Source organism: Protomyctophum parallelum (assembly GCF_964188405.1).
Source record: "Protomyctophum parallelum genome assembly, chromosome: 23".
NCBI lineage: Eukaryota > Metazoa > Chordata > Actinopteri > Myctophiformes > Myctophidae > Protomyctophum > Protomyctophum parallelum.
The window spans coordinates 28,739,113-28,759,428 of NC_139715.1; the positions used below are offsets into that span (position 1 = coordinate 28,739,113).

A 20,316-nucleotide genomic window follows, 5' to 3' on the forward strand; every position below is an offset into this window, starting at 1 on the left:
CACTGTATGCCTCCATACATTGACAAGCTTTATGTTGATTTTCCTTTTCCAGCAGCACTTGGCACCTGCCCACAGAGATGCATGCACGCACGCAAGCACGCACGCACTCACTCCATATATTGCAACTGCCAATTATTGCAGAAACTGAACAGAATTTTGCCAATGCCTTAGCTCTCGGCTTGGGAATTCCTGCAATCTGCAGGCCCCTCACGACTGATTTATGGACATGCTCCAGGCTCCTATAAATATGAACACAACTAGTATACATTTGTAGCCAAGCTGTATAATAGCATCCTTAAGACGTTGGTACTTAAGCACCTTGGTAAAGAATGCCTCTTCCAGACTGTGGCCAAAATGTACATGCCAAAATGGAGACGGACACACACACACACACACGCATGCACGCACGCAATCTTTTGCCACTCATCCAATCACACTTATTCCATTCTCAGACTGCTCTATTTAAACTGGAAGTTTGCACTGCTCATTGCTGCTTGCTTTTCTGACGTCATGTTGTTGCTGCTGCTCTCAGCGCTGCTGCTCAGCCTCCATCCATTCATGAGTAAAATGTTCTTCTTTGAACACACAGTCTCACTTCCTAGGTGGTGCATGGCCACCGGAACCACCCAACAACAACAACAACAACATCAACATCAACACAGAGCCGGAGTGACCTCACCCCCCTAAATCCCACCCCATGGGAGCACCCAGCAAGGCCGCGCTGCATGCACCGTCTATATTTAGTTACACCCCTGCATGCAGGGCTCGATGCTATAATTCTCACCTCTACGAATGCAATTACACATTCTCTATAGTGTCCTCATGAAGCGGTTGAATATAGAGTGCATTATTATTATCGTACCACACGGTCGACGGCTCAGACTGAAGCAGTGAGAAGCTGCCTTTTTCCATCAATCCACGGCGGATGGACAATCAGATAAAGTCAACAGAGTTTATTTTTTTGCTATACCACTCGCTGTCTACATGTCTACTTGTCTGGATTAGTGGAACAACACGCGCTCACCCCATTTAACCGACTGTCTCCAGAGCAAAAACGGCAAAATAAAATATCAGATGTGCCTTCCGTTTGGACGGCAGCGGCGTTTTCAAGGGGTTCAGAGCACAACAGAGTGGAAATATTTGACGAGGCTCCACCGCCTCGCGTCTCCGTGTGTCAAAAGAAAGACATTGCGATACGGGAGAAAACTACAAAAGCCGCGCGATGTCATCATGACAAGCTTTTCGTACAGCTGCAATGTTGGGGAGTGTATATCAGAGAGGACTTTTCTGTTTGGATGTATGGCCTGTCAATGGGAAATTGTGGCTAGTTCCCAGCCTGTCATTAACCCGTTCTGACCTGAGATCAGATTAAAAAAATGTCTTCTACATCCTGACGGTTTTCTGAAAAAGCTATGTTTCTATGTCAGTCGTTCTTTGATTTTTCAAAAATAGCAGACCTACAAGTTCGTAGCGCGCCACTCGGTGGCGCGCTATGAGCTTGTAGATATGCTATTTTTCAATAGCTAAAGCATAGCATAATGCTAACACCAAAACGGGTTCCTGCCCAAAAGGGGTTAACTTGGGCCTGCGCGTCTGAAGCCTGCCTCAAAACACAGGCAACGACACTCGGGCGAATGCAGTTCTCTGCTCACCACATGACCAGAAGGGTCGCCTGGGTGTTCCTGGAACTATAGTGCTTGCGTTTGCTTTCTACTTCATGTTCCTGGAACCAAACCAGGCACACAACGGGTGTTCCTGGAACCAATTAAGCCACACCATGACTTCAACCATGACTTCTCTGAATACATTTTCTAAAAAAGGCGTGCTCGAGGGTTCCCAAACTTTTCAGGAAATATTTTATTCATATTTTATTAAAGCGCTGGAGAGACATGAAGGTAATGCAATGAATAATGGATGAGTTAGACTTTAGGTGTATCGGCACCGTCTTCTTAACAGTATACCTCACTTTAACGGCACGCATATGCGTGCACTTTAACCCATTCTGACCTGAGATCAGATTCTAAAAATGTCTGTTTGAAAATGACAGTTTTCTGAAAAAGCTATGTTTCTATGTCAGTCATTCTTTGATTTTTCAAAAATAGAGCATGGTAAACAATATACAACCACACCAAGTAATATTATATTTATACAGTGACAAGAGTGTACACAACACAGCAAACCGATGACTAAATTCAACCATACTGACAGTACCGTACCTAATGTGCCAAACCATCTATCCATCTATAAATGCACCATGAACGTCTCTGTCTGTGACTGTGTCTGTGTGTAATCCACGTAACTCGAGAACCGTTCGCCCCACAGACTTCAAATTCGACACACGCGTTCGTTCCACACCTCCGCAGGGAGTGCAGTGGGCTGTTCCCGACATCATTCTGACGTCTGCATACTATATACTCCTCATTTGGGAATGCCTGACAAAGAACTCCATATATGGGCATAAAAGGGACACACTGTAGACATATCTGCGTGGGGCATTCATTTCCAACTTGCATCGTTCCAAGTAGGCCAGTGCCCAAGGGGCTGCACCGCTGTATAGAGGCCCCATGGGTATACCGCTCTAGTATCTAAAATTGCCACGTTGGTATAACCAGGGGTGTGTGGGCGTTTACATACAGCCCATTGGCGGCGCCGGCATGCATCGTGCATGCGAGTGCATGCATGCGTTTGCCATGCAGAACATCACGTCCGCATTGATCTCTTTCACTTCACGATAGCGTGGGCCCAGCGGGCCGAGACATTAGCTTTATGCGATCGAAGAGCGCACACACTCACTCCTGATTAAGAGGGGACAGAAATAGCCCAGACTGGAGTCGCTGTTGGACACTATAGATTTGTGTCGAGTCTGTGTGTGTGTGTGTGTGTGTGTGTGTGTGTGTGTGTGTGTGTGTGTGTGTGTGTGTCGGGTACTTATACAGGTAAGGAACCAGAGAAGTTTAAATGCTGAAAATGCAAAGCTCTTGTAACAACAGCCAGGAGTACAGCAGTACAAACAAAACACCAAAATAAAACAGTCTCCGGGGATGCTATTCAGATAACTGGACTGTAATAATTCTTAATTCAAGGCTGTCTCGCGCACGCACGCACGCACACTCACGCGCATGTGCACGCACGCGCACGCACACACACACACACACACCCCATATCTCTTGAGAAGATGGCCTAATGAATAATACATATTTGATTAAGGACTATAATGTGCCTTTTGTATTCTTTCTGTATGTCAGCAAAATGTTAGACATTGAGGGATTCTCCATTTTTTTCTTCTAAACGCTGCTATTCAACAACTAATCAGTGAATCATATTATCAATGAATGGGTCAAAAGCGCATCAGCCTTGTTCCCGACAGTACATGCGTCACCTGTAACCCTGTGCGATCTGAACGGGGGAATGTGACAAACTGGCTTGAGATAGCATCGCTCAGCTGAAGACAGGAGAACCAGGCCTGAGGCCAAGTCCTGCACGGCTATCCCCGACGCCATCGATGGGGCCGCGATACGGCTGGCCGCTCTCAGTACCAAAGTGGTCCTGCTGTTGAATGTTGACAAACACCGTTGTGTTTTAAGCATGATGTTAAACACTTTTTAGCTATTGAAAAATAGCAGATCTACAAGCTCTACAAAAAAATCTAATTTGGAATATATGTTCTTTCAGAGCGAATATTTTTAACTCAAATATTCGCTTCTGGGGGGGGGGGGGGGGGGGGGTCTAAATGGGTATGGCAATGCCATTATTCCAGCATTGCAGAACAGCACTGTTTTATTATTTAGGGAAAATTTGCTAAATGTGTGTCAAATCTGCAAAAAAAGATGCTTACAACTAGCTTTCTTCACAGATGTGTTCATGAAGGTGTCTACAATCACATACACATTTGTTCCAACCCAACTCCCTTGGGAGTTTTGGGTGTTTTGGGTGAACGAAATAACATTCGTGGGACTTGTTACATATAGGGATTTTCGACTTCCTGTTTCTCCGTTTCCGAGAGAAACGGCTTTCAAAATAAGACGGTTCTTCGTAGAGATGAATGGTTGGCGTTCTACGAGTATCAATTCAGCCACCAGATGGCGGTGTCGGAACTGGAATATGGGTCTATTTAGGACCAAACGGCGGCCATGTCTCAGTGTGTGACTGTCAGTGCGTGTGACAGTGATGATTTCGTCGTCTAAAACTATGATGAAAAATGTTCGCCGAAAACTAAGGAAAAACGAAGCTGATGATGACTAAAACTAAGACTAAATAATACTGACAATTAAGTCAACAATAGACTAAAATGTTGGGGAGGGACTAGTGCAGGCGTCTGCAACCTTTTTTTAATTAAGTGCCATGTTTTTATTTTCTAGATTGTCCGTGTGCCATATCAACATTAATTAATATGCACGCACACACACATACACTAAACCAGGGGTCTGCGACCTTTTTTAAATTAAGTGCCATGTTTTTATTTTCTAGATTGTCAGTGTGCCATATCAACATTAATTAATTTTAATGACACCACGTGAAAATGTTTGCTTGTCCACAAGAGTTCAGTTTTAATGAATGCAGAATGCAGGATGTAATTTACACACAAATGTGAGGGATATGTATTTGACTGCATTTCTTTAAAATAGTTTATTTAAAACCAAAAATACTCTCTCACACACCTAAGGTTGCCTTACCCTGGACTAGTGGATCCAGACATCCAGCAGAACAGTGGTTACCGAAGTGGGGTCCGGGGACCCCCAGGGGTCCTTGAGGGAATTCCAGGGGGTCCCCATGCAGCTAAATGATAGTTTGGAACCAAATGGACCCTTATGGGTCTGTACCGGATAACGGGTCCATTTGGTTCCATTTGTACACTCTCACAGTTAACCCATTGGGCGGGAACCCCTTTTGGTGTTTTAAACATTATGTTATAATTTAGCTATGGAAAAATAGCAGATCTACAAGCTCACAGCGCACCACCGAGTGGCGTGCTACGAGCTTGTAGGTCTGCTATTTTTTAAAAATCGTAAAAATGTGGCGTAAATCTTTGAATATATATTCTTTCAAAGTGAATGTTTTTAACTCCATTGTTCTGTAAAGCACTTTGAGCTGCATTTCATGTCATGAAAGGTTATTATTATTATTATTAACTCAGGTCTAAATGGGTTAAATTAACATTGATAAATAAATCGACTGTAGATTTAATTGACTAAAAGCTGTCTCATGATACCAGTTGCTGTGTGTGTGTGTGTGTGTGTGTGTGTGTGTGTGTGTGTGTGTGTGTGTGTGTGTGTGTGTGTGTGTGTAAGCTGTATATTCCTAGCTGGAGGCCTATACAGCTCAACACAAATCATCAGGAAAACATTGTGTTATTGGCCCCGAGTAGCTTGTATTGTTCCCCGGAGACACGCACGCACACACACACAGTAGCTTTACTGCTCCCCGGACACACAGGTGGGTGAGCGGGGGTTGAGGCGCGCACACACACACACACACACACACACACACACACACACACACACACACACACCCACCCACCCCCCAGACATGGCCAAATGCATACAGAAAACACCCACTCAAAAACAAACTACTGTAACGCTCAAGCACACACACACACACACACACACACACACACACACGCATGTGCACGCATGCACTCACACGTGTGCTGTGAAGCACTCACATTTAAAGCGCTAATGAGAGAGAAGGTATTGGATCGCTGCAGAAGGATGCTTGAGACCAGATAACAGCCCTCAGGACCACACAGTATCTGTGCATCATTACATCTGTTTAGACTGGAGACATGTTATATAATGCATCAAAAATGACATGCGTTTAGACTAGAAACATGCTGATTTGTATTCCGCCAATACCGAGCTACAGCACCACGGCTTGTTAAGGATCTGCACATGAACCCAAAAACCTTTACTTTTGGATTTATATAAGGGTCCATCTTGACTTAACCCATTCAGAAGGGGTTTCCACTGGACACACACTGGTCTGATTGACCCATTCTGACCTGAGATCAGATTCTAAAAATGTCAGTCGCTCTTCGATTTTTCAAAAATAGCAGACCTACAAGCTCGTATCGCGCCACTCGGTGGCGCGATATGAGCTTGTAGATCTGCTATTTTTAAATAGCTAAAGCATAACATGATGCTAACACCAAAATGGGTGCCCGATCAGAATGGTTTAAGGATCTGCACATGAACCCAAAAACCTTTACTTTTGGATTTATATAAGGGTCCATCTTGACTTAAGGGATAGTTCACCCCCCAAAATGACTTTTTCCTATCGATTACTCTCCCCATGGAGACTTGAATGCATGGATATTTTGACCATGACCAGCTCCCTATACTCCTTATGGAGACACAAAGGAGACTCTTCTTTGTGTCTCCATACTGCTGGTCATCAAAAGACTGACTTATAGGAATGAGAGAGATGGATAGGTGAGAGGAAGAGTAATTCTTTTGGACAGCTATGAAGAGGAATGTGGGGTTTAGGGGCCGGGCCTTGTGCCAGTTCACTGGAACGCACAACACCTTCAAAGTGAGATGGATGGAGGGATGAGAGAGGACAGATCAATGGTGGAGAGAGATGGATGGACGGATAGATTGGTGGATGGATAGATGACAGAGGAGGAGAGAATTTGGGCATTGATTTACTGACGAAGTGGAATGTGCCAGGGGAATGCTAAAGGGAAGATATTGTACTCACACACACACACACACACGCACACACACACACACAACGTGTGCTAACTCAGTTGGTGGTGTTATAGTGAATGAAAAACATGCAGCAGGAGCACAACATGTCTGTCTGTCTGTCTGCCTGTGGGAAAAGTACTCGCAGGTTTACTCAAGTAAAAGTATCAATGCTTCAAGTTCAATATAGAACTACTACATTACCACCACTCATAAAAAGAAAGGGAATATTTACTTGCGAGTCGGGACCCATAAAAATAACTGGTCTGTAACGCAAACTTGGGTCCCGAGCCACTGAAACAGTGCTCCAACTAGAAAAAGTGGCCTTCTGGGCACATGTCTCCACCAGGAGGATAGGAGCGTGTGCAATGTTTGGCAAAATGTTTAGGAGTAAACATATTTTTTCGTTTGTTTGTTTTTTTACACGCACACACACACACACACACACACTGAAACAAAACATACTCTCTCCCCATGCCTTCGGCCTGGTGGAGACAAAGATGGATAATACAGTGGTGAGAGGGAGGGAGGGGGGTGGGGGCGAGAGAAAAAAACCAGGTAATAAAAGGAGTGATATGACACATGTCCTTGGTTGTAGGACGTGGCCGGGACATGATCCCCACGATGTCACATGACCATAAATACAGTATATGGACGACACGTGTATTCCTTGAACCACACAGGATGTCCTGACCGTATATGGACTCTACACGCGCAGCGGGGCCCAACCCAACCCACCATGAAGGCCCTTCATTGGCTATAAGAGACAAGAACATCACTGCACTGTTTTTATCTACAAAGCCTTACTTATCTACAAATGCCTTAGCAGCCTAGGCCGCGCAAAATAATAGTTTGGTCTCCGGTTGGCGGTTGCCGACCGACTCTATTAAATATGCGCGACCCAGATTATTTTATTGGCATTTGGTAAAAAAATTAAATAAAAAAAGAAAGTCAAAATCCGACCGAGTCACTCAGACCAAAAATGTCTTTATATATGCATTATTAAAAAAGAAGCCTATCCATCATTGCCGTAGGAAAAGATAAAAATAAAAAATAGATTTCTTGCGACCCATACTTCCCGCGAAAAAAATTATCATTTCGGCACTACAGCGGTAAAATAGGAGTATGAATCGCCCCCATTACATCCCAAAATTGGTCAACATCACACCTGCTCCCAAAACTACCTTATGTCAGAAGTACCTATTGTGACTTCCGAATTCGGTAAAAAAAGCCTTTCATTACTATGCACCTCACATGTGGAACTGTCTACAATCAATCTTAAAACTTGATTTCACTTGAACGTTTTAAAATACTTTTGAGATCATTTGAGATCTAGCTGTACTTCACTCTGAATTGTTTCTTATCCTGTAATGTATCTGTGTTCATATTGTATGTCATGTGTTACTGTAATCAGGGCATTATTGTAATGTATCTGTGTTCATATTGTATGTCATGTGAACTGTAATCAGGGCATGGAAAAGAGCGCTTGCTCTCAACTGACTTCCCTGAATAAATAAATAAAATTAAAGAAAGAAAGTGGGAGGCAAAACCTTTGATCAAAGACTCCCATCTCCAGAGATTTCAATCATCTTATATACAATTCATGCAACACGTCTCTGTATGTGTATGCGTACAGTATGTGTGTGTGTACGTCTGTAATCCGTGTCAACTCGAGAACCGTTCGCCCCACCGACTTCAAATTTGACACGCACATTCCGCACCACCACGGGGAGCGCAGGGCCCGGTGTCGAGTCCGTCGGATATCCGGTTGTCCAGAACCGGGACACAAAAGGCTCTGCCATAAGGCTCTGGACAGGGCCCAAATTAGCAAATTGATCGCACCTGTCCAATTGATGGTGTGATGAAGTCACACTCGCATTTGGACAAGTGGCTATGGGCGCTTTTTAGCCCAAGGAATGATTATTTTTTTTGTGTTTGCAAAACTAATGGCTTGGAATGTATTCAGCATCATGAAAACCCCCTAGTTTGACATGTCACATGCTACTTAAAGCATGATGACATTTTGAATGTGTTGCCTTCTATAGATTCACATTACATGATTGACACAGGGGTGAAAGATGGGTTACATAATCGTGGGATAAAAAAAGAAAACATCTGCCTAATGATGATGTCACTGGAAGACGGTTTCTAAACTACCCACAGCCGTCCTATGAGACACAGACTGAGTAGAAAAAATCATGCCATTTGTTCATGATTATTAGTGAGGACCTATTATATGAAGATAGGTTGGAAAGTGGTGAAGTGGTCCTTTAAGCAAAACAAATTCCACCACTATGCGCACACACACAAGTCGCACGCAGACACACCACACACACACACACTGTGACAGTTCATCTCTCTCACACACACACACACACTCGCAGCCCACGCAAGCCGATACGGACAGCCGTCTTCATGGACAGACGTATGGCAGCCATTAGCCAGATGAGTGTGTCAGCGTCAGTCGGCCCTGAGAGTTACAGTATATCTGGGTGATTTATGGCCTCCGAGAGAGAGAGAGAGAGAGAGAGAGAGAGACTGTAGCATGTGACAGAAAGGTACAGAGGGAAAACAATGACAGTAATATTGTCACACTGAATCGATCCCTGTCGAGCACGGTCAAGACCTGGACGCATTAGTGACATCTTGATTGGGGCCAGAGTTGATTTAGTCGACAAAAATGTTCGTCGACTGATGAAGATTTTGTCAACAAATAGAAACGAGACTAACATGTTAGGAAGGGACTATAATGGACAAGATATCCAGTATGTCATTTTCCACTTGGTTTGCGTGCTGAAAATAGCAGATCTACAAGCTCACAACGTGTCGCAGCGCCATTAAGACACGGCATCAAGGCCCGCCAAAATACATTTTACTTTTACAAATCTAAAGTTGATTTAGTGGACTAAAATCTTGTGATACTCAGTCGAGTAAAACTAGACACTTAAACAAAATGAAAAATAGTCAAGAGACGATGACTAAAACAAAGAATTGCTGTCACAATCGACACTGATGGGGCCAGTTCAAGTCAAACCAAGACTAGTCAGATCTGGCCCAGAATACCACCTGATTTCAACCACCATAAATGGTGACGGACGTCCCTGGATGAATCAGAGAGAGAGTCCGATCGAGGCCAGATCAAGTCAAAATCATATCTAAAGTCAGATCTTAGCCCAGAATAAGCGATTATTATTCCAACTGGTGAATGTCCCAAACTGTGACTTTGCAGGATTCAAATAAGAAAAAACCAGCAGCAGATTAATAACTAATATACAAGCTCAAAACGTTCCGCTTCGGGTCTGCTACTTGTGGTGCTTTTGTGTGACGCTGTGGTGTGACCAAGTATAGGGCGTCAATGAACGAAAACTATAGACGGTTTCTGCCCGACCGCAACCATATACTCCATTGACCAGGGTCCCCTCCAACACACAGTCTGTATACTCCATTGACCAGGGTCCCCCCAACACACAGGGTCTGTATACTCCATTGACCAGGGTCCCCCCAACACACAGAGTCTGTATACTCCATTGACCAGGGTCCCCCCAACACACAGAGTCTGTATACTCCATTGACCAGGGTCCCCCCAACACACGGGGTCTGTATACTCCATTGACCAGGGTCCCCCCAACACACAGAGTCTGTATACTCCATTGACCAGGGTCCCCCCAACACACGGGGTCTGTATACTCCATTGACCAGGGTCCCCCCAACACACAGAGTCTGTATACTCCATTGACCAGGGTCCCCCCAACACACAGAGTCTGTATACTCCATTGACCAGGGTCCCCCCAACACACGGGGTCTGTATACTCCATTGACCAGGGTCCCCCCAACACACAGAGTCTGTATACTCCATTGACCAGGGTCCCCCCAGCACACGGGGTCTGTATACTCCATTGACCAGGGTCCCCCCAACACACAGAGTCTGTATACTCCATTGACCAGGGTCCCCCCAACACACGGGGTCTGTATACTCCATTGACCAGGGTCCCCCCAACACACAGAGTCTGTATACTCCATTGACCAGGGTCCCCCCAGCACACAGTCTGTATACTCCATTGACCAGGGTCCCCCCACCAACACACAGTCTGTATACTCCATTGACCAGGGGTCCCCCCCCCCCCCAACACACAGTCTGTATACTCCATTGACCAGGGTCCCCCCCCCCCGCCAACACACAGAGTCTGTATACGCCATTGACCAGGGTCCCCCCCCCCCCCCCCCCCCCAACACACGGGTCGGGCAGGCACGTGCACACACCTCAAAAGAGGGCTTGAGCCCCTTGCCCTTTTACCCGTCTGTAAAACACAACTGCCCTCCTTCCAGACCGCGGACGCAGAATTTACTACATAGTGAAAGAAATGCAAAATGCCACTCCTTTCCATGCCATTCCGGAAGGCAGCTTTCAGGAGAATTCTCGAAGTCTCCTGAACTTGAACGCAGCATTTTGCGTTTTAACTAATTTGTTTTGAAATCTATGTGGCACCCCGTAAATACTAAATAGCTGATCTACAAGCTCTCAACGAGTCACAGCGAGACGCGTTGAGAGCTTGTACATCTGCAATTGTTGTCCAAACGTGCCCTCTTACGGGGTTTCAGCCCCTGCCTCTCCAACACTCCCTGTACACGGGGTCTGTACTTCGTCAACTCCTCGTTTCCGTATCTATACGCACTGAGGAGAGGGGGGGGGGGGGGGGGGTGGGGGGAGGTTGGGGGGGTGGTGGAGGATGGTTCAATGTCAAGGTCAACTTTATTGTCCACAAGGGAAATTTGTCTTGGGCTTTCACCCCAGCTGCAGCCAGTATAGGTCTAAGATGGCAGAATTGTATGGTTTATTTATTCGGGTTACCACTTACCAAAGGGGCGCTAATATATTAAAGTCTACCTCATGCTGCTATGATTAGGTGAAAACAAATGGTGTCAAAACAAACATTCAATTCTCTTTATTGTTAACGGCATTTAATGTTTGCGTTAGGGACAAGATGACGTCAAGTTTCCCTTCATTGTAAATGGCGTCTTTAAGACAAACATTGAACTAAAAAAACAAACAGTAAACCTGTATATAGGAGGGGCTAGCGCCACTCAAAAACAAAAGGACAGGTGAGCTAACGCAGCCCTGAGGTGCTCCAGTACTCAAGGTTCTGGGCTCTGACATAGTGCTGGGGGGTGCTGCGGGTGGGGGGTTGATGTCCAAAGTGCCTTATGCGACAGTGAGTGCACACTCGAGACAGCCCCGCCGGGGATGCAGTGTGTGTGTGTGTGTGTGTGTGTGTGTGTGTGTGTGTGTGTGTGTGTGCGTGTGTGTGTGTCAGAGACACAGAGACAGAGATATTCAGGGCCCGGGGAGGTGGGGGTTGTCTGTGAGGTCTTAGAGAGAAGAGAGAAGAATACACCCTACAAAATTCCAGAGCGTGGGTTTAACCGAGCATGACTGTGGAAATGGACACTTGCGGGTTCTGGGCTGTGTGTATGCCTGTATCTGTACGTACATGTGTGCGTTCAGGCTAATCCGTTGGTGTAGTTATTGTTTGGGATTGGAAATAAATCAACCTGTCCTGAACACATAGCCACATGCCGGAAGGAGATAGCCTTTTGTAGGCATAATAAAACACTATATCTTAAATCGATTAAAACCGGTTGACAATTTCAACAATTTAAATCAAGATTAAAATCACAATGTAATGAATCGTGATGCATACAGAGGGCACGTAAAGAAAAGAGAAGAAAATACAGGATCTTTGTAAGATAATTGTGTTTTCAATTATCCGCTGCTGAATTGAAAAGAAGTCAAGAGAAGAGAACACTGGATTTGTGTGACAGAAATACTAAAAATACAATCACATCCGTGTGAAGTGAGGGGCGCTCTCATTATCGTACATCATGACGTAAAACAAAAAGAATTGTGCGGCCACATATGACGTAAATTATCCATTCATTGTCGATAGCATTTAATGTTTGTGTGGACAAGAAACGACACAATCTAGCTGAATGTAGGAGGGGATATAGCGCCCCTCAAAAATGAATGATTTTTCATGATGAATCATGGAAAATCGTAACGTGAACCTAGTATCTTGATTTGATTGATCAATGGTGAGTTGAGTGAATCGTTACACATTGAACTAGATAAAAGTGCCCCTCTGGGCACAGGTCTCCACCAGGCAAGGTCAGGTTGTGGCCTCCTGGTGGCGCTATAATAGGGCAATGGGAAAAGGGTGCCATTTCTTCTTACGCCTAGGATGGCAATTGGATGATCTTACACCTTGGATGGCAATTGGATGATTGGAGGCATTTTGTTCCAAAAATGTGTTCTGCAAAAATCCACCTGTTGGTGGCCCTATAACAGGCCAATGTGAAAAGGGTGGGATATATTCCTGAGCCTAGTAGGAAAGTCTGTGAAAGTTTTCACGTAAATTGCATGCTGCGTTCATGATTTGAGGCTTTTTGTTCAAACCGGGCCACTCCTGCAAACTTGAAAAGCCAATATTAGCCAATTAGGATGGAATATGAAAATCGGAAAGATCCGGCTTGAACACATGATAGTGTGTAAAGATTTGCAGGATTTTTGGACAGAATCTGGAGGAGTAATATAAAGAAAAATGTTTTTCAAAAGTTGGCCTCCTGGTGGCGCTATAACAGGCCGTTCTGGATAATTTGGGGCAGAGGTTGGCATCCAGGGAATGTGTGTGCAAAATTTGGCATCGACCGGGTTAACGGTGCTGGAGATTAGCTGGTAACAGACGGACGGACGCACATACACACAGACTCACACACACACACACACACACACATGCACAGAGTGCAAAACATACTCTCTCCTCATGCCTTCGGCCTGGTGGAGACAATAAAGCTAAATAAAATATCATGACTGAAAGTGTAATGATGCTATTAGGTATTATCATTCTAAAACGCATGTGGCTGAATTTCTACACAGACCGGTTGAAGGAATCACCGTTTTAGGCTTTAACCTTTGGCTTTTATGACATTTCTGACTCTTTTTGATACAGAGACAGCAAACATGTTTTGTTTTTGTCTTTATCCAAAATGTGTTAATATCACAGGCAGACTGTTCACATACTAGAGCAGGTCTGAAATAAATGTCAGAGCTGAAATCGACGCATGCTATATGAAATAAATGCTTAAACATGTAGCTACAGTAGGTGTAATATTATTAGAGTCCACAGAACCTTTCAGGCCAGTTTTCTCAACTCGCCGTTTTCTGCAAGACATCACCCTGTAAGCCATTATCTCCAAAACTGGTGGGTCAAACTGAACAACCAATATGTCAATTTGAAGCTACAGTATGATTCCCTGCTTCATGAGACATGAAAAACGAAAATGTAAAATAATTCAATGACTTAGCCTCGGTCACATTTCTGACACCCTTGCTTATGGAAGATGCTTCTGAATCTGGCGATCTATTCTATTGCTAGTTTGACCACTTCAAATACCATTCAATCTGAAAATAACTAATGACAGAAAATAGCCGATCTACACATGAGCGCGTGTTTTTTTGTGTGTGACGTGGACATTCTACAAATGCCTTCTAGTATATACTTTTTTTCACAAAGGATATTTACAGCCACCCAGGAGGGCGAGAGGCTCAGAAAGGATTTAGAGCTGAGTAATTGGTGAAAAACCTTCTTCAAATATCAAAATGCTGGTGTGGTAATATTTAATCTGAAGAGACGATGATGGGTTGGGACGTTTGGCACACATCAGCGGGAATCGGTCCGTACGGCGAGCTGACACGGCTGTGCTAATGGATGTGTGTGTGTGTGTTTGTGTGTGTGGCCCGACCCACATGTGGTGGAAGGAGGACTCAGATATTTTTACTTTTACTAAATGATAGTTAGGAACCAAATGGACCCTTATGGGTCTAACTCTTGTTAACCCATTCTGACCGGGCACCCATTTTGGTGTCAGCATCATGTCGTGCTTTAGCTATTGAAAAATAGCAGATCTACAAGCTCATAGCGCGCCACCGAGTGGCGCGATACGAGCTTGTAGGTCTGCTATTTTTGAAAAATCGACAAGAACGACTGACATTTTTAGAATCTGATCTCAGGTCAGAATGGGTTCATCAGACCCAGTGTTTGTCCGGCGGAAACCTCGTATGAATCTGATCTCAGGTCAGAATGGGTTAAATCAACATTGATTTTACGGCCCAGGCCGTAGCGTAACGGTCTGGGCACCGGACTGGTGATCCAGTCGCGGTGTGCCGCGGGTTCGACTCCCGGACCCGACACGGCCTTTACCGCATGTCATCCCCCATCTCTCTCCCGTTTCCTGTCAGCCTACTTTCTATCCCTTAAAAAAAATAAAATCAATAAAGGCGTAAGCCGCAAAAAAAACAAAAAAAAAACATTGATTTTACAATATAAATTGGGGGTCTCAAAGACGCCTCATGAAACGCTCCATATGTCAATCTGACATCATCAAACCCTTTACACTCCAGACACGCCATATATGGCCATGAATGAACCCAGGCCATATATAGCATTGTTTCAGGCCTGAAAGAGTCAATTAAAAATAAGTTAAAAAAGGTCTATATATGGGCATTCCCAGACGATGGCCATAATGTGACAGTCTCATGATAACCATAATGTGACAGTCTCATGATAACCATAATGTGACAGTCTCATGATAACCAGTGTGGTTTCTGCGACGGAAGTCACACTTGTCAATGAACCAAGTCGGTACAACACATGGATCTCCATATGTGGAGAGTTGTACAACTACATACTGTATATTGATTGATTGATTGATTGATTGATTGAAATATTTATTAACAGTTTGTAGAATTACAGTACATTTCAAGCACAAACTCAATACAAAGACTGATAACTGTGAGTGGACAACCCAATTAAGCATTACACTTGTTTACAACAGGGTCCACATTGTTCAATTCATCAAAACATTTAGAGACATACAAATAGACACTTCTATGTAGCTAAAGAACAGAACAGGAATTCATCATATAGGAAGCAAAAAGGGAAAAGATACATATACAGTGAGGGGAAAGGGGGGGGTGGTGGGGTGGGGGGATTCAGATTTTACAGAGGCCAGTTTTGAATTGCAGCCATCTGTAGGTGTCCTTTGAGAGCGGTTTTGAAGGAGTCAAGGGATTCACATGTCTTAATGACTGTTGGTAGGGCGTTCCATATTTTGGTGGCATAGGAGCGAAAATAATTTAGACCCTTGTTTGTGCCGAATCTGGGTTGTACATGGTTAGTTGCACTCCCTCTGGTGTTGTGGGTGTGGACTTCGTTTACATTAAGGAAGTATTTAGACAGGTACATGGGTATCTTAGTGGTGTATCGAATCTTGTGGACCAGACCCATTGCAAGATGCTGTACTCTGTCGTCGACCCTAAGCCACCCCAGCCTGTCAAAGTGGGCAGGGGTGAGGTGGGTTCGGGGGGTAAGGCCAAGTAGGAGCCTGACCAGTTAGTTTTGGGAGGTCTGGAGCCTTGTTTTAAGGGCCTTTGAGGTACTGTGGTACCAAGAGGTGGATGCATAGTCAAAGAAACCTTGTACGAGGGCTCCTGTTAAGGTCTTCAAGGTGTTTTTGTTGACCAGTGAGGAGATCCTGTAAAGGAATCTTGTTCTTTGATTGACTTTTTTGATTACGTTGGTGGCCATTTTATCACCGGAAAGATTGGCCTCCAGGATGGAACCTAGGTAGGTAATTTGATCTTTTCGTGTGATATGAAGATCACGACACTGACCTCATCAAACCCTGGATAGCCATACATTGTTTGACATACTAGATCTGCATAAATGGAGCTAGCCTGCCTCTTCTGACCTCAACGACACCAGATTAATAGTTTAAACTCTTGCTTCTCAACTGTGCCTTATCAAGTCTTACTGGGAATATAACAACTTATATCTGCAAAGTAACTATAGTAACTAAACTAAACGCCGCCCTATACATTGGAACATTAACCGTCTTCCTGCCATTGCCGAAGCCCTTCGGCAATTGAAGCATTAATTTGATATTAACGCTTGCTGCCATTGCCGAAGCCCTTCGGCAATTGCTCTTTTATAGTGCTTATGATTGATCAAGCCATAATGCTACTCACGTTAGCCGGTTAGCTAGCAGTCTTGTTAGCACTGCACTGGATCGTTCATATTAATTCACCGTCGCCATAAGAATCCATTCTATCCGTTTCTTTCAATCGCCTGTATCTCCTATTCCTTGTCCCAGATGGCATTTTTGGTCAAAACAGCGTTTCTTTGACGGCACGAGCCGACGTTGTGGAGTGCTAAAATGTACCGGCATGATTCGATCATGTAAACAAAGGTTGTCTTGGCAACGTAAAGCTGGCAGGGATAAGCTCACTTCCGGTTGAGGCAAAATGTGGCTTTTCAAAATAAGAGCTCAAATTAAAAAAATGCTGGCATGAATTAGGTCCTAATTTCTCAATAAATGGCAGCAGTAAAAGGGTTAAGGAGGAAACGGCACTCTACAGGGGCAGTTTTACAAAGTTTTACAAAACTCAGCACGTCGCAGACAGTGCAACCAAGTATAGATCAAGCATAGAGTCTGTCTGGGCGACATCATTAAGACTACTCCTCAACGGGACAGCACTTGGGTCTTTTAGCGAATATGGAGAAACGCGCGTCACGTCACTGGTGCACGATAGAAGACAGCAGAGATGATAGGCCTGCGTGGCATTGGCCCTGCAGGCGCGGCGAGCACACTGGGTAGGCGAGGGAAAAGGACGGAAGTGGGAAATGGATGGACGGTGACAGCAGAAGATCAGAGACTGGAGGCCTGAGAGGTGCCACTGATTGTGCTGCTTTCCTCTTGCAGCTAATTACATAACGAGAGATAGAGAGACAGACAGACAGACAGACAAGAGTGTGTATGTGAGAGAGACTGACGGAGAGAGATTTACTCTGTCTGGACTTCTACCCTGTTGTTGTGATTTCAATTAAAGAGTCTGACATATTTACTGCAGCTCTGTGACAGCCTAATCCAACTACAGCACTGAGCTGTAGATATAAATAAAGGATGACTGACAGACAGACAGACAGACAGACAGACAGACAGACAGACAGACAGACAGACAGACAGACAGACAGACAGACAGACAGACATGGAAAAGAGAGAGAAAATAGTTTCTCTTTCGGGGAGAAAAAACGTTTGAACTGAGCCTTAATTAGAATCATCGGTAAGTCTAGGTCTCTAGGAAGCGGTCGAGAGTGTTCTGCCTGAAAGTGTCGGGCCGGGGCTGGTGTTTTAAGCATTATGTTAATGAAAATGTGGCACAAATTATGTTAATGAAAATGTGGCACAAATTGAATATAATATTCTTTCAGAGTGAACGTTTTTTAACTCAGATCTTTGCTTCCGGGGAGTCCCTGGAACAACATCTTTCCAGATGGGGGTCCACTCCACATGCAGCCAAATACAGATACTTTTGGGGGTCCTTGGAAGTAGGAAGAGTTAGGGGCAGCAGAATAATAATGCCTTCTAGACACACAAACACACAGAGCCACACGTTGGAGCGGTGCGAGCGTGGAATCGCCGTCGTCGGGCTTGAGTAAATGGTCCCGCCCACGCTCCTACTAGTCGTAGGGGATAAAGTACAGTTTTAGACCGCGACGGAGGGGTGCCGTCTGAAGGGAACTTGTGCCACGAGAGACACCACCGAGCGCGCTAAAGCGTGCGAGTTTCCGTGTCGAGCATTGCGATGTGTAGAATAGTAAGTCATGTTCTGGCGAGAGCGTTTGCCCCCCAGACCAGAGCCATAGAGTATAAGACAGTTATACGACAACTCGGTCCACTTCATGGGGCCGGTCTTCTATGGGCGAATAGTGACAAAGGCCTGAACCGGGAGTTTACGGAATGCATTGGAGTCTACAGGCTTTACCGAGGGGAAACAAGTAATACATGAACCACGTGACCTGCCCCCCCCCTCAATGTCTTAACTGTCCGACTCTATGGCTCTGGCCCCCGACTGGCTATAATTGGCCAATCATAGGTGTGTCCTTATACTTCCTTAATGTAAACGAAGTCCACACCCACAACACCAGAGGGAGTGCAACAAACCATGTACAACCCAGATTCGGCACAAACAAGGGACTAAATTATTTTCGCTCCTATGCCACCAAAATGTGGAACGCCCTACCAACAGTCATTAAGACATGTGAATCCCTTGACTCCTTCAAAACCGCTCTCAAAGGGCACCTACGGACGGCTGCAATTCGAAACTGGCTCCTGTAAAATCTGAATCCCCTCACTGTATATGTTTATTTTCCCTTTTTACCTCCTTTATGATGAATTCCTGTTCTGTTCTTTAACTATATAGAAGTGTCTATTTGTACGTCTCGTTTTGATGAATTGAACAAAGTGGACCCTGTTGTAAACAAGTGTAATGCTTAATTACACTTAAGTACTTACTGTCGGGTTAACACCAAAAGGGGTTCCCGCCCAGAATGGATTAATAAAATATCCTGTAAAGGATATTTTATTAAGTACTTACTGTACACTTAAGTACTTACTGTACACTTAAGTACTTACTGTCGTCCACTCACAGTTAACAGTCTTTGTATTGAGTTTGTGCTTGAAATGTACTGTAATTCTGCAAACTGTTAATAAATATTTCAATCAATCAATCAAACTCAAAGGTGAAGAGGATTCCATGTTCGCTGGAGCAGCACCGCTCAAAAAGGTTTGACAAGCAGAACGAGAAGACAAACAAACAGAAGACTCACTGGAGCAGCACCGCTCAAAAAGGTTTGACAAGCAGAACGAGAAGACAAACAAACAGAAGACTCACTGGAGCAGCACCGCTCAAAAAGGTTTGACAAGCAGAACGAGAAGACAAACAAACAGAAGACTCACTGGAGCAGCACCGCTCAAAAAGGTTTGACAAGCAGAACGAGAAGACAAACAAACAGAACACTCACTGGAGCAGCACCGCTCAAAAAGGTTTGACAAGCAGAACGAGAAGACAAACAAACAGAAGACTCACTGGCCGTGGTGGTCATCAGGGGTCCTTGGCAGCAGCAGGACACCAAGGCCAGCAGGAGAGCAAGGTGGAGGCCCGCTCCCATGACCTCCTCTGCTCCCATCTAGGCCACACGGCTACCGTCTCCTCTCTGACAGCTGTCAGCAGCACTGGCGTTCTCTTTTCTTTCTTTTTTCTCCTTTTGGGGGTGGCGGTGGGTTGGAGCCAGGGCGGGGGGGTGTCTGTCGTTTCCAATTCACAATGCGGGAAATGTCATTATTTTACTCAAAGTTTAGGCCTATACTGTACGTCAATTTTTTTTAAATAAAAAATAAAATGTAAAAAAACACATATTTTGAATCGACCTGTCTGCTGGTCTCGATTCAGTCAGTCAGTCAGTCATAATGTGGTTTGTCTGCATATTCACCATTTCCTCGCCTTTTATACTCTAATCTTAATTGTCTCGATATCTTGACAGTTAGTGGTTATTTCTTCAAATTACCGGTAGGTACATTACAGCGGAGACAAATATGCATAGGCTATATATAGCCAGGCCTACAAAATCAAATACAAATAACGAAATAATACAGGCAACTGCTTCAAGACGATTCTTCCACGAGGAAAACAAAGCAGGAGTTCTGTATAGATAGCCTATGCTATACTGTAGAACAGACC

The 20,316-nt window shown here is 44.6% G+C and overlaps 1 protein-coding gene across 1 annotated transcript in view; it reads right to left on the reverse strand.

Moving 5' to 3' along the window:
• The window catches only part of LOC310853984 (fibronectin type III domain-containing protein 4-like), a gene marked incomplete at both ends in the record, with an annotated part of 51,804 nt that extends 32,039 nt beyond the window's left edge, over positions 1–19,765 (reverse strand). Inside the window, one exon of the mRNA XM_083758459.1 lies at positions 19,666–19,765. Coding sequence (XP_083614585.1) covers positions 19,666–19,765 — 100 coding nt within the window. The remainder of the gene's footprint in view (positions 1–19,665) is intronic.
• Between the last annotated feature and the right edge of the window lie 551 nt (positions 19,766–20,316).